This window comes from Adiantum capillus-veneris, chromosome 14 (assembly GCF_014529385.1).
Source record: "Adiantum capillus-veneris isolate H3 chromosome 14, ASM1452938v2, whole genome shotgun sequence".
NCBI classification, from domain to species: Eukaryota; Viridiplantae; Streptophyta; class Polypodiopsida; order Polypodiales; family Pteridaceae; genus Adiantum; species Adiantum capillus-veneris.
In genome coordinates, this window is record NC_140944.1 from 14518641 (window position 1) to 14534542 (window position 15902).

Below are 15902 nucleotides of genomic sequence, written 5' to 3' on the forward strand. Positions count from 1 at the left end.
TGCTATGGTTATTTTGCTGTGTACTCTCTAATCTAGTCTCCATTCCTTACACATCTCTTACACTCTCTTACAAGCATGTCTATGTCAATTCTATGTTTACTGTGTGTGTGTGTGTCATAGTCTAGGTGTGAGTGTGTGTGCTTGAAAATTGAAAGAAAAGGTGGACAGGTTGATGGTGATGTTTGGGAGCTTGTGTTGAATAATTTAAGCGGTCGATCTCCCCCCTCTTCTCCCAACACATACAATTTTATGCTGTGGAAATGTTTTTTAAGATTAAAGCCATTCTCATATTAGGTAGTAGTTAATTTCATAAAAATCCAAGAAGACACTATCAGAATTATTTTTAGCATGGCTTTGCTAGTACAACATAGCTGAAATTCGACATTTCTTTCCCCTTCGTGGACAATTTGCATTCAGTGGCTATGTAGCTCTTCCTTGGATGCCACATAATTTGTTGGTTGTTTAGTTCAGCCACCTTCAAAATATGAAAAATGCCAGAGCTGCATTGGGTTAACAGAAAAAAGTTGTTTGATCATAACTACGGAAGTGTTTTTGTAGTATCAGCATTCACATGAACTCGGAAGATTTCAAGTCTGAGGTAGGTGGGTTAAACACTGAAGCCTAGAGTGGTGTATCCTTGTGAACCATGTCAATGAAACCATTTTAGACCTACCATGAAGAGTCATATGAACTTCTAAGATATATTCAAGTGGCCTATTCAATTAACCATTTGAGATATACCCCGAACCATGTGAACTTATCAAATGTTTGAAATTGGAATGTCATTGAGAGTGCATCCATTATTAGTACGTTACTGATGCAATATGCCAAAATCAGTATAGTTACAATAAACGTTGAAGGCGTATGAGACAAATTAACTGGTGCTAAATGTAGACTACGAAGCTATGTTACATGTGCCATGTAGATAAATTAGGGAAGTTAGTGAGATTTGGACAACTTCATCAGACACAATAAAATGTTGATACTCTCTGCCAAGCTAACTTCTACAAGACCAATGCAGCCATTGGGATTGGTTTCACACCTTTAGGAGTCACATTTAAATGGCAATAATTCACAGCACATAAATCTCCATGGATTAGAGATGAGGCCCAACTCAGGATTGACACACACATGAAGCAAGAGAGGCTTAACAGCCAACCAGAAGTACTCGCTTGGTTCTCTGTGGAAAAAAATGATGCTTTGTCTTGGGAGGCAAAGTCCAAAAGGAGATGAATGTATCCACAAGGTCTCACACACACACACTCTTTCTCTCTCTCTTTCTTCTGATCAATCAAAAGAATGACCCAGATACACACCGTCACACCCGAGGGAGAAATAAAGAGCCTGCTTAATCAGCAGCTCGCCTTGGCTCACTTTTGCGCCGGCTGCCCTCCCTCCGAAGCGGTGCCCGTTTAGCAAGCTTAGAACCAGTGTTCAATTGCTCATTGGGGGGAGTGCCGTTGCGGATAGCAGAGGGACTTTCAGCCTTCTGCTTCTTGCTTTCGGCATCTGTGCTCACGACTGTGCTCTGCAGTGATAATACTGCGGTGGTCTCTTCGACTTTCGGGACTACTTTGCGAGGTCTGCCACGCTTCCGAGGGGCAGGAACAGGGGGAGGGGTCGGAGTGGGGCCGCTGCCGCCAGCTGCTCCTCCCTCTTGTGGTCTCCTTTCATCTTCCTCTGGTTTGGTGTCAGCTTCGGGATACCCTGCAGGCCTTCCCTTCTCCTCCTCCTCCTCTGTTCCTTCCTCTATACCTGGCCCCTTGTTCTTGGGTTTTCCCATAATCAAAGTCTGTTCACATAGGAGAAAAAGGGTAAGATATAGTTCCATTGAGCCTGTTGTAGATGTAAGCTTAACCAGTTGAACTCCTCATCCCTCTCTCTCCCTCTCTCTCCACATGCACACACATTCCTCGAGCAAAAGTAACAAGAAAACACAATACTGGAGAAAAAGCTTGCATTAATCACAGGAGAATACACACACAACCCATTGGTGAAAACGCTTCCATTGATCACATCAAAGGTACCGATCCTCAGCACCCCCCAAAAGAATCAATCTCTCTCTCTCTCCCCCCTCTGGAGAAGCCAATGCAATCGATAATATCCAATGCATTTCCTACGCAGGAAGTAACCAGGAGTCCCTATGGAATTCTATAGGACAGCCCAATATCGGAAACATCCCGTATACCACCGTAATAACACAAAATTCGCCTGTTGAGCTGCCTAGTTTCGGCTGCAAGTACTCATTTCACGCACAAACAGTAGCGCTTACCTCCACTCTTCCAAGCACACCGCAATCTCCACACCCACAGCAAAAAGTACTCTCTCAACTGAAGAGGAGCTTGAGAGAGAGAGAGAGAGAGAGAGCGCTCTTCTGTGAGTCCAACGAAGTAGTGGTGGACTCCCAACGACGCAGAGTGTCCGCGTCTGTGTGTGCGCGTGTATGTGGGTGAGGGTGCGCGCGTCTGTAAGCTTGCGCGAGTGAGAGAGAAAGAAGTGGTGTGTGTGAGGAGGGATAGAGTTGCCAGATGATAAGAAAATTATTAAAGCGCTACCTAGATTTGCAACGCCATCTAGACAAAATTGAAACCTCAAGAGCAATAAAGAACACCTAGCATTAAAAGAAAGAACGAAAGAAAAGCGAGAAGGTTGAAAGGGGGGGGGGGGAGGGGGGTTTCCAGCCATATCATCCACACAAGGGGATGATTGAGCGCTGTAGATCTCGGGCAAACTGACAATATCTCAAGTCGTTCCAATGGATGTCTTACAGGCCACTTTATATACCCATAAAGCAGAAAATAACTTTTGGTCCCAATCTATTTGTGATTTCGTCACAAATTTTGTGAGTACTATGCAAAGTGTTTTATTATTAGCTTTAGCCTGTCCATTGGACTATGGACGATATGGGGCAGACTTCTTATGAATTTTTATGAACTCGTCAATAATATTTTCAATAACTTCGTTTATGAAATGTATGCCTCTATCACCAACAATTTCTATAGGTAATCCATATCTCACTTCACACCTCCCTAAAGCTGTAGATTTGAAGCATATGCTACTTCTTAAGCTTCTCTCTTCAAAGAATTTACTTTCCTCAATAGCTTCCTTGTTCCTTCTTCCCCATCTAGCTCTCGAATGGTATTCCCTCACACTATAACTTCTTTTTGAAGATCAAATCTCTTCTCCTACACCAAAGCATTGTTTGGTAAGCCATTCAAGCTTCTCTAGGTGCTTTCTTAGTTAAGAACAAAGAGCTTCATTCCTATTTCCTATCTACTCATAGCAATGCTTACCATATTGCTAATGATTTCCAACTTGAAGGTGAAGCCTCATAGCAGTGCCATTGAACTCCTTTGTATACATCTTAACTTACTTTTGCAATTGAGAATAAGAGAGTACATGGACTAATCTTTATTTCCTTATGCAAGTGGTGCTACTTTTCTTCCATGGATTCCTTAGGTGCTTGACAACCTAGAAGTATCATTGAATCAATATCTTGAAGCAATGTACAAGACGATAGTGGTCACTAGTTTGCTATTGACTACAAGCAATTTATGTGGTTGACAATGTAGTCTAGTTAAAGAGGTGCATACAAGGTCTCAAGGAGACACATGGCTTCTCGCGCACACCATTGGAGGAGAAGAATCATCAAGAAAACTCAAAATAGAAAGCGGCTAGCAAAGGTGCAGCATGTGTGTATAGCATTTCAATTGAAGCTGGGGACAAGTTTACCTCAACCAAGGTTCCCTACAAATTGTAAGTCTCCTTCTATTTTAATACTTAGGTTTGTCTCATTTATGCTTTCACCTCATAGGCTGCTTCAAGTGCGTGCATCATATATGTTGTTTGTTCATTCCTGTAGACAATTTTACATCCGATTATGGATCATGGGAGCCATTAGAATCCTTTGTAGGCACCTTCAAAGCCGTCCACATGGAACTTGGAAAGTTGTTATATGCTAGTTGTCTATCCTCAAAGCTTCCCTCTTACATGGGACATCCTTTTTATAGGCAGGCTTGTGTCATGCCCAAGAAAAGTGGGTATGGCAATCTATCTCCCATTCACTCAACAAGCTTGGATATTTAGGAATGCTCTACATGAGACAGTGCATTAATAGCAACAACCAAAAGGACAATGGAGATGGATGTGCACACAGCCACAAAGTGTACCTATGAGTCACACAAAGCAACAATGACATGGTTTATGCCTTTGCATGTGTTTGTGTACATATTTTGATTGTAGGGTGTCCATAGGTCACCGACAATGCAGATTTGCAAAGGCTACGATGCAATCAATACGATGCAAAGGCTACGATGCAATCAATAGTTTCCTTGCAGTTAGATGGGAAACCAAGGTGGTCAATCACCAAGGAGATAACACAAAGTGCCTTGTGATTGGCATTTCAAATGCCATATTGCAAAGCAAAGCTTTTCAATGGTCATTCCCTACAGGACCTGGAAGCAAATGATGGGAGTACAGAAGGCACTTGACTCCGATGTTGTTGCTCGAGACACTATATACATTCAAATATTCCTCCACAATGATCCCGTGCACTACATGTCTGTCAACAAAGCTTGGCACCTTGGCCATCTTCGCGGGTATCTCAACTGGAGGTATACATTGCCCAAGCAACACCTCTTTATTTTCAATGAAAAATTTATTCGGTTTAGAAAAAGGTTTTGTTTGTGAGGACTTCATGTTCTAGTGATGTATAATGTATTACTGTAAACGTTTGTAACTGATGCGAATTTTGCTTGTACTTAATAAGGACAATGTTTTGTAACCGATGACAATTTTGCTTGTACTTAATAAGGATAGTATATTGTAAATCATCTCTGTGTATAATTGTTCATATTCAAGTTTTCTTGGATTATTTTAGTTTTTAATAAGCTTTCAAGCAAAGATGTTCGACTTGAGTGACTGCAGTTGTCAAATAGATGAGATAGTGTCTTTCTGTTATTTTGTGCAAAAATTTGTTTCAATTTTTTGTTTTTTGTTTTGTTTTGGAGTTCTTAAAAAACTATGAAAGTGACTTGCATGTATAAGTCACATTTGTAAGTCTTTAAAGTTCATTTCTCACTTTCACCGAACTCTAGATCTAAGCTCTCTTTGTTACTTCCTCTCACACACACCCATGGCGACATCGTGTGACACTCACCTCATGCAGCTTGGTATGGTGGGAATTGCAGATTGACCACATGCACTAGTGCCTATGTCGAGGGCTCTATGAACATGCAAGCCACATCCAACTTGCATGCAAAGGCATTCAAAAGCCTTATAGAGTGCACAGAGAAGCACATGACCGAATATGCAATTGTGTTTGAGGGATTTGTCATGGTGTGGTTGCAAGTTGATTTTCTAAAACACTGGTATCGAGCCAACAAGAACTTTTACTTTTGCGTTTTGAGGTTTATCAAAGGGCTCACTAAATGGAACTACAAGGGTAGAGGATGAGGATGACCTCATAGACTTGGGCATGGGGTGTATAGGCACCCAGTTTATTGATTGGGACATGAGTATGGCTTTGCTTGTGCTTGAGTGGATGAGAAGGAAAAAGACAAAGAAAAGGAAAGCAATAAGGAATTTGTAATCATTGCAGAGGAGGCAAATGAAGAGGTGAAAGAGTTTAGTAAGCATCTCAAACCATCCATGGCGCTTGTTCTCTTAGAAGAGTCCGACTCTACTGAGGAGGAAGATAGGATGGTGTATAGAGAGGAGTGATGGGGGGGAACCTAGACTTTCAATTATGCACTTTGGATGCAGTGGTGGTGGGAAGTCATCGATTTCTTTTTTTTGAAGACATTGCAAAAGACCTTTGGACTCAAAGAGGATGATCCACTCTTGGTGCTCACTATCTATGTGGGCATGAAAGATTCAAGTCGAAAGGAATCCCTCACACAATTTGAAATTGATTCTGAAGACCAAACTCTCCCTGAAAGACTCTCCTATCTGCCCAATAAAGATGAGAAAAATTTGATACAAATGGTGGCAAGGACCCTGATGGAAATCAAAGCTTGTGCTTATTTTTATGAGAGTGTGCCTAAAAGTGCTATACACCCACACAAACCACTGATTCCAATGCCACCCAGGACACTTATTTCTTTGAATAGTCCACACAGAAGGCTCGGAGCATGGTTATGTTGAGCTCCTCAATAGCAAGGCATTGAGTACCATCCTTAGTGAATATTTACTCACTCTTAGTTCCAAAAAATGCATCCAAGGGGATCACGAGGCTGCCCTATACGTCTGTGCATGCATGCACCTTAGGTCCGTCTTATCCCATTGTGCCCTAAGCTTAAGTCAAGGGGTGAACAACTCATTAGGAGAAAGTTGGACTCACTTTTGGGCCTTGTAAGAAGTGCCACGTCGGCTTCGAGAGAGAAAATGAAAATGTTAAATTGTGCATTTTATGTGATTCTTTTCTGCACAACAAAAAGCCAAAATGACATTCTTTGGTAGGTAGCCGCCGTCTTTATCATTCTTATCCTTCGTTCTCTTGTTAGGAATCCAAGTAGCCGTATGACTAATGATTTGAAATGCCAACTTACAAGCATTCCCTCCAGAAACATAAGCCACACTAACTCTATCAACTCTAAACTTGAGAATATGGCCTTCCCTCCCAAAACCTGAGATATTTCATGAGTTTCGAGTCTTTGGCTTCTTCTCTATCAACTCTAGGAATGGAGAACGCTTCTTTTCCTGATGAAAACACTAATTTGAACTTGCAATCCTCAACCCCTTCATTTTTAACACTTATCCAAAGAAAGAACACACATCATCTTCATGTTGATGTATTGCAAGAGTACGCACCGTTGCAGAAACGTAGGAGGGAGTTTTTCTTATCTCAACGGGAGAAAGAACTTAGAAGGACAAACAAGGAACATCATTTGGATTTGTGGACCGATGGGTCTATTTATCCAAAGGATCCTACGACAAATGCGCCACCTCCCTTTGCTAATATCACTAACCTCTTACATTTCACAGGCGATGGCAAGGATGGGCTATTGGGATACACCGAACATTTGGAAATGAGAGGATTGAATGCGGAAAGACAAAGAAACTTCCTGGCGATGGAGAACATGCAGCTGAATAACTTAATGAAGCACGCTCTCAAAAGATTTCATCAAACAGAGAGACAATCCAAGGCCTTGAGAAGAAGATCACTAGTTTGCGAGAGAAAGACACTGTGCTTGGTAGTCGGAAAAGAAAACGAGATCTGTGCAACATTGAGAACATGAAGGTTGGTAGTGGTGGCCTGAAAAAACGAATACGAGCTTTAAGGTAACTCGAAGTTTGTTTCTTCAATGTGCTTCATTAAGAAATGGATACACTTTCCTATACATGATCATAACGCATGGTGCTTTTTTGACAGGTTTTTACTGCATCCAAACTCGAACGGTGCAGCCTTCAATGCCGGAGTGCATTACAGCCATCTAGTTCCAAAAGAAGTAGTTCAAGAGATGATAACTCAGAAAAAACTTTGTAAGTTGAAAGGGAGGCTACTTACCTCCTTCATGAACGAGAATCAGCTGGAACCAATGGAAGTGCAAGCAATACTTGATGAGAGTGGCATCTCGCAGATGGGATACAAGGCACTCTTCAAAGCGTTAGCTAAAAAGTCTTTAAAAAAACTACAGAGAGGATCATTACTGTCAAAGCCATCACATGTAAAGGCTGCTCGCCGGCACGTAAACGATGAGGTGTTTGAGAAACTTGGGTCACCATTCCAGATTGAAGCAACGTTCTTAGGCAAGGGCGGCAGAGAGGTACAGTTTAACGAGCACAACAACCTCTTCGTTGATCTTGAAGCATTGCAAAGGTATGCAGTTCACTTCTTTGACATCAGTCGAGAGGAGTGCGGTGGGGTTCTCAAGTTTGTTTTGAAGCTCGACGAGTGCGAGGTCCTGAAGAACAAGAAGCTGGAGAGAGTCACCATTACCCTCATGAACAGAGCTTTGGATCCATCAATAATGAAAGAGGATCCACGATACTTCAGCGTGCAACCCGAAAACAACATTCTAACTCTAGGATCATTTCAGGTATACTTCGTTCACTCTATGATAACAAAAATATGTATTATTTGGTTGTTGATTTTGTGTTTTCGTTTTTCACTACAGGTTGATAAGGAAAATTTTGAAATCCTCGATTGGGTTTTTAGTCAAACCCAAATTCCTTCTATCATCAATGAACAAATAAACGGAGCCGTTCTTTCAGTGGAAGGATTTGGTGACTACAAAGTGGAATGGCACATGGTAGGTGACTTAAAGACTCTTAAGTGTATGTACAACATAACACATGGAGCAGCTGTGGCAAATCCATGCTTATATTGCATGGCTGATGCACAATCTCTTGAGAGTGTGCAATGGAATAGAGCTCCCAACAGACATCTTCAAGATAAGACTTTTAAACCAGTGCTTGATATTCCTTTGAGTAGAGTTCACGTCTGTACACTTCATGCACTCTGTCGAATAATTGAAAAGGTGGTTCATTTGTACTTATGTTTTGCATGGACATTAAAGCCAGAGAGTGAGTCAAAAAGAGTGATCAAAGCATTAGAGGGAGTGCTCTCAGACATTGGTTTGCATGGAGGCAATGTCAAAATCGAAGAGGACCCTAAGATGTCTCAAAGTCGGTACGAGGTACCGAGGAAAGCATCGATAGGCGGAGTGAAGGCAAGAAGGTTTCTTGGGTTTAGCCTCAAAGATTCAGATAGGGAAGAAAGGAGAAACATGTTCAACAAATGGAAACAGTTACATAAAGTGGTTAAGACAATGCTGGTGGTGGGGCAATCCAGAATCACAAGGCGAACGTGTGGAAATCATTAGATAAAATTTTCCATTACGTTGAGCAGCATTCTTGGGACCAAAGTAAGCTCACATCATTTCAAGCAGCCTTGCTGGATTGGAAAAAGGCTTACCTTACAGGGTGGGGTGGGCAACATATCACATATTACATGGTGGGTTGACATTCTACGTATACAAAACAAAATTTTAAATTGTACTCTACTGACCATTTTGTTTTATTTCAATACAGCACATACTGTTCAACCACGGTCCATATTTTGCCAAGACATACGGCTCACAAGGCATGGAAAAAACCCACTACATGGCAAGAACAAGTTATTTTAAGCACACTTGACATGGGGGAGGAAAAGAAAAGACCAATAACCTATTAGAGTTACACCAATGGACTTATAGACGACTAATTCATAGAGCAAGGCAGAAGGAACTTCTTAAGAGTTCAGAAATTACACGGTCTTTACAACACATCCGCAAAGAGAAGAAACAGATGGCTTGGGGAGCTTCAAATGCGGCGGAGTGCCATGCGAGGTGGCGACGGTCATGAGTCAGGAGCGGGAGAAGATGGACCTGAGCCCGTCGTTGCTATTCTATTCGATGCACCTCCTTCTTCCTCACTTTGTACTTCTTCGATGTGCAAGCTGTGTAGACGAGCTCGTTCCTCTGTTGATGGCAGCATCCCCACGGGCATCAGGCGTCTTCTTTCCCTCAGAAACAGCCGCTTGTTGTATGGATCTAAGCTTTCCGGGTCTTCAACCCCTGCAGCCAGAGCCTGAGCTATGTAGGACATGAAATAGGAGGCTCTGAGTGCTTGGCACCCATACCCAATGCCAAATACGCGTAGAGCAAACTATTTCTCAATCAGAATTAGTCTTTCTACATTTAGTGGGAGGGGGTGCCCACCACACAATCTTGTAATAACTTCATTGCAAACAGTGGGAACTTTGCATTGTCATCGGAGTATTCCTTGTGGTATATTATGATCTACATAAAAATTGTAATGAATTTATGGGCCGTAAGTGAGATGAGTACAATTGCCGAGTACTTGAATTGTTGCTACAAACCTTTTTGTGGTTGAAACGCCCGATGTAGTGAGACAACGCCGCATCCTTGCCTTGGACTCCAGTGATAAGCCCTTGCCGTGAGCCTCTCGCTCTTCTAAGGAAACTATCGCCATACACTAGCACCTATCAACAAAAAAAATGATCATGATATTTTATCACTGGGCCATCTCCAATACTATCTGAATGCATGACAAAAGTTACCATCTGATTCTCGTCCATTTCCAGCATCGACCTCCCCCACAAGTAAATAGACTGACTATTCATTACCTGATCTCTGGGTGCCACGGGCCTACCCATGTTTTCCAAGCCGAGTTGTTTTGTTGTCGATTCAAACTGCTCATCTGTTGGCAAATTGGCCTCTCCGGACTTCGCTTCATTGAATGTATCTTTGATCAGTTGCCACCCTGAAGTGAACTGTGAGTCGCGGACAGTTGTGTCAGCAATAAGATGTTGGTCCACTCCATCATCATGCACAAACCCCATGTCTGCCTCACAAAAATTTGCAATTGCAGCTAGGTAGTAGTCCTCCCATATATTGAGCTCATGCATGATATCTGTGAGCAGAACATAGTGGGTGTCGCTCGCCATAGCAAAGCTGGGAGCACAATCCAGAGGCAAAGTCACTTCCTTACGTGGACTTTCTTGCTTGCACCCTATTGCTGCAGCCGCAAGAGAAACAAGAGTTAAGCCCGCATCAAATGTTTCCTTTAGTACCTCTACCCGCTCCTCTTCTGGGTTGAACTGCACCTCCACATCCTCTACCTCTTCCTCCGGCGCCAATGGACAACTACTGAAAGTTGTTGACTGGGAAGTCTCTGACTCACCATCCGTCTGCAAGTATAAGTAACAGACAAACCCATGGTAAAATTCCACTAAGCGACAGTTTTTGAAGTGCTTCATACACCTGTCTTGTACAAGCAGTGCATTGGAGGGACACTTTTCTAGACAACGATTCAGTCTCCTTGAAGCACTCTTATCAGGGTCAAGGTCGGCTGGGTGCACATATCTCATGCCATCAACTATCATGGAATTGTCACAAGTGACTGCCTCATACTGTTGCAAATGGGTTTGTAGGTACTCAAATGAGTAATCTATAATCCTCTGTATAGAAGACTCTACATTAAACATTCTTGATAGTTTTGGTGCACGGTGATGAGCACGGGCGTTGTATAAGAACGTGAATAGTTTTTCTTCACATGTATCCTCGCTCAAGTCTGTCTCCAGGACTATGACCCCCATGACTGAAAGAAAAAGCAAGCCAAAACTATTTGGTGTCATAACCAAGTGAATATTGAGCCTCAAGTACCCCTCAAGGTCTCTTTTTGCTTGGTTTTGTCACGTGCGCTAATGTCATAAGAGGTGACGTCAGTTGAGTCAGAACCAAGCGAGTAGGGGTCCCAAGAATCTTTGAAGGGCCCTATTCGCTTGGTTCTATCCCGTGCACTAATGTCATAAAAGGTTACGTCACTTGAGTCAGAACCAAACGAATAGGGTCCCAAAAATCTCCGAAGGCCCCTATTCGCTTGGTTCTGTCCCGTGCGCTAATGTCATAAAAGGTGACTGCTCTTGAGTCAAAACCAAGCGAATAGGGGCCCAAGAATCTCTGAAGGCCCCTATTCGCTTGGTTCTGTCCCATGCGCTAATGTCATAAAAGGTGACGTCACTTGAGTCAGAACCAAGCGAATAGGGGCCCAAGAATCTCCGAAGGGCCCTATTCGCTTGGTTCTGTCCTGTGACCCAAGCATTTGGAACAGGTGGATAAGAACAGATCATTTAATGTTATCAGTGATAGATTTATAGGCCTACTCACTCACTATGCCCAAACTCAGGCACGGTCACATAAGGAGTAATTATTCCAACCATGCGTTTTTTTGGGACTTTTAATTTTACCCTGACGTAGTGGCTTCGGTGCGCACACAGTTAACAGCACACAGGAAGGGGAGAGAGGCAAGAAGAAAGAACCTGTGTCTGCAATATCCAATGGCGCTGAGTTGGATGGTGATGTCGCAGGCCGTCGACAACAAGAACCAAAAGGTGGCGATCGCGATGGCGATGCGGCAGCAAAGGACTCGACCAAGTGGAGGTCGCTCAACGCAGGATCACGAGAGGTGGCCAAGGGGAAGAGCACAAAAAATGCAAAGGCAACGACGATCTGTTTTTTCTACTTGACGATGGCGAGGCGGCAGCAAAGGACTCGACCAAGTGGAGGTCGCTCAACGCAGGATCACGAGAGGTGGCCAAGGGGAAGAGCGCAGAAAATGCAAAGGCAATGACGATCTGTTTTTTCTACTTGGACATGGAGATGGAGACTGCAAGGGCGATCGGCGTCTGACTCTCAACGCAGGATCACAAGAGGTGGCCAAGGGGAAGAGCACAGAAAATGCAAAGGCAATGGCGAGATGTTTGTTCTACTTGGAGATGGAGATGGCGACTGCAAGGGCGATCGACGTCTGACTCTAAACGCAGGATCACAAGAGCTGGCCAAGGGAAAGAGTGCAGAAAAGGCAAAGGCAGCGGCGATTTGTTTGTTCCACTTGGAGATGGAGATGGCGACTGCAAGGGCGATTGGCATTTGTTTGACCCTAAACGGTCACTCAAAATGGCACGTGGGCTGCGCTCACAAGGAAAACCAATAATAAATGGTCTCAGATTCCCATGTAGTACGATTTACCAACCACAGTCTCACGTATAAGTGAAGTTGTCACCCTCCCCGAGGTAAGCATTCTAAGTTTAGAGGCAGTACCCCCGCCAAACATCTCAACTATTCTGCCTCTTTTCGCGTCCTCTTCTGCGCATCATTCTAATTAACTCTACCCCCATCGATGCTACGCAGTAAGCAAACCATCCCAACTCCATCACCTCTTACTCTCGCGCATCCTTCTCTTACTCCTGTTCTGCAGTGATTTAGTGACGCAAAACTCTACACACAGTGAAGAGGTATGCTACTTACTACCCTTCGGTGCACTTGTATTTTGTGTAGTCAGTATCAGGCGATAAGGGAAGGTAAACCCTGTTTGCTGCACCTGTTCGCTTGGTACTGACCATCGTCTTTACCATAGGATATTTTCTTTTACACTTTTCCTTGGTCAGTACCAAGCGAATAAGGGAAGGCCACTGTTCGCTTGGTACTGACCAAAAGAAAAGTTAAGTGATGTCTGCTAGTACAAAGGTCAATACTAAGCAAATAAGGGGAAGGTAAACCCTATTTGTTGCGGGTTTAGGGTTTTTTTTACCAAATATGCGTTTTGAATTTATAAGGGAGAAACAAAATTACAACATAACACCGGGTTTTGAGTTAGAAAACACTAGGGACATGCGCAAAGGCCAAGTTTCAGACTTTACAAAGAGTGGCCTACTTATTTTCGGGGGTTTAGGGTTTGCAATAACCATGTAGTCCTTTTCCTTCACAGCCAGACTATCTCTTCCTGAAGCCTATTGGCAAAGTTAATGGCTGCCTCATATTTACTGGCTAGCTCAAGCACTTCATCCTTCATCTCCTGTAGCCAATTATAGATAGCCTCTACAGAGCCATTCTCGGTGAGATCGCTGCAGGTCTTCATGCCTTCTTGCTTCCAGGGAGTCTTTAAGGATTGAGATCCTGTGCCTGACGATCAACATTTGTTCTAGCTTTAGGCTAGCATCCTGCACAGAGCATTTAGCAAATAAGCTCTTCAAACTAGGAGCTTGGAAATTAGGAGCAAAAAGCAAAGAATTACCAGTGGCTTACCTCGAGAATTGACTCCCGTGTTGACAGCAGCCACTCCCGGGCTGTGTCGATCGAGAACATTAAGGGTAACATCGGGGGAGGGCCAAGGGGGGACCTCTTGAGGAGGGCTCGGATGCGGTGCTGCTGGCACTGCGAGAGTATACCTTGGAAAGGCATCACCACTATCCTAAGCTTCTTGTAGTTGTTCTGCGAAACCCTGAGGGAGGTTCTAAAAACCTGCTGGTTAAATAGACTAGCTGGACATGCCTAAAAAGCAGAGCCTGGGTTCTGGCTAATTATGAGTGGTTTGTGAGGGGTGGTACCGCCATGCAGTTTCATGAGAGGTAGACGTGGGAGAGAGAGGCAATGGTACCACCCCCCTAGATTAGGGGAGGTGATGGGAGGGAACGACATGACATTTAGGACCGCATAGTTTTAAATGTCTCTTTCACATTGGTATTTTGTTGCAGGGGATGCAAACATGTTCGCTTGCTATTACACTTTTATGAGGTTACTACCAAGCGAATAAGGTATTTTGTTGCAGGGGATGCAAACCTGTTCGCTTGGTACTGACCTCGGAAAATATAAGTGATGTCTGCTATTTCTATTTTTTGAGGTCACTACCGAGCGAATAAGGGAATTCAAACACTTTTCGATGCACTTGTTCGCTTGGTACTGACCTCAGAAAATATAAGTGATATCTGCTATTACTATTTTTTGAGGTCACTACTGAGCGAATAAGGGAAGGCAAACTCTTTTCGATGCAGCTGTTCGCTTGGTACTGACCTCAGAAAATATAAGTTATGTCTGGTATTACTATTTACTGAGGTCATTACTGAGCGAATAAGGGAAGGCCAACTCTTTCCGATGCAGCTGTTCGCTTGGTACTGACCTTAGAAAATATAAGTGATGTCTGCGAGGATGTCTGCTATTACTATTTCCTGAGGTCACTGCCGAGCGAATAAGGGAAGGCAAACTCTTTCCGATGCACCTGTTCGCTTGGTACTGACCTTTTCTGAAATCTGAAGTCCCTTGTGCTGACAAATGAATTGTCTTTTGGTGTTATGCTATTTGCAGAGATGCCTCGTGTAAATGCCACGGCTGGGAGGGCAACAGGTGAATCTTTGAATGCTCAAGCAAGAAGACGCCGATATGAGGCGCACAGAGGTGTACTGCAACAGCTGTGCAAGATAGAACGACACGTTCAACCTGCTATTCCACGTCTCCCTTTCCAGCGAGTAGTGTGGGAGATTTGCGAGCAGTGGAGAGTCGGCATTCGATGGGCCAGCAGTGCACTACTCTGCCTTCAAGAAATTGTAGAAGACTACCTCGTGGAATTCTTCAGCGATGGATATATCCTGGCTACCCATGCACACCGCGTTACTATCATGCCGCGGGATTTTGATACTCTTCGGAGGCTACATTTCCGCTACGATGGGCTACTTCAGCCAGTGCCTATCCGGGATAGTAGAACCATGGATATTCTCAACATTCCCCCTCTCCATCCTCGTGCACTACAGACATAGCCGTCTAGGGCTGAAACAAACAACAGAAGGACCTGATCACGGGTCGAGAGAAACGACACAGATGGGCAGGCTGAGATAGCCACAGAGGGGCATGAGCAAGCCAGAGTGGACCCCGAGGCAGTCATGGAAGAAACAAAGACAGTTAACGAGGAGCCAGCTAGACACCAAAATGAGCAAGTCATGGAGGATCCGCAGCCACTAGTAAGGGATGATGAGGGGCAAGAGCAGGCCAGGGTGGACCCTGAGGCATCTATGGAGGAACCAATATTGGAGGAAAATGATCTGGAGCCTGTGCCTGCTAGGGAAAACCCTACGGCTGTTAGGGAGGAGTCTGAGGCAGCCAGGGAGCCAGTTCAAGAAAGGCAACGGCAAGGCTCTGCATCACAAGGGCCATCCAACGTATCAGATGAGTCAATTATTTTAGAGCAAATCAACGAAGAGAATGAAGAGGAGTTGAGAGTTCTGTTTAGCTCAACGCCTCTGCATGCACAGATACTGCTGCCTGGAAGGTCAGAGGAGGCCTACATTTTCAACCTCGATCATCAAGACTTCCTGTGCATCGCAGTTTCACCAACTCCAACGCAACGAATGAGGTCGTCAACGTTGCTTTGTGGTAATTCTCATGCTCTTTAAGAGTCACATTTGGTTCATTAAATGGGTCTCTACCGAGACATGGGTCAATACCAAGCGAGACAGTGGCTTATGGCATTAGAAAATTTCGGAGGTCATTTGGAGGGCCTTGTAAGAAATTGTATTTCTCTCTCTAGAAACGTTTTTTAAAATGCACTTGCACCTTGTGAGTACGTCC

General features: G+C 43.8%; 1 protein-coding gene across 1 annotated transcript; it reads right to left on the reverse strand.

Annotated features, from left to right (window-relative positions):
• Window positions 1–964: 964 nt before the first annotated feature.
• Window positions 965–2513, reverse strand: LOC147441937 (uncharacterized). The gene is made up of 2 exons (XM_086528326.1): window positions 2273–2513; window positions 965–1792 (listed from the first exon to the last, which is right to left on the reverse strand). The coding sequence occupies exon 2, from the start codon at window positions 1781–1783 to the stop codon at window positions 1349–1351; it is 435 nt and encodes a 144-aa protein (XP_086384452.1). The 5' UTR covers window positions 1784–1792; window positions 2273–2513; the 3' UTR covers window positions 965–1348.
• Window positions 2514–15902: the final 13389 nt, after the last annotated feature.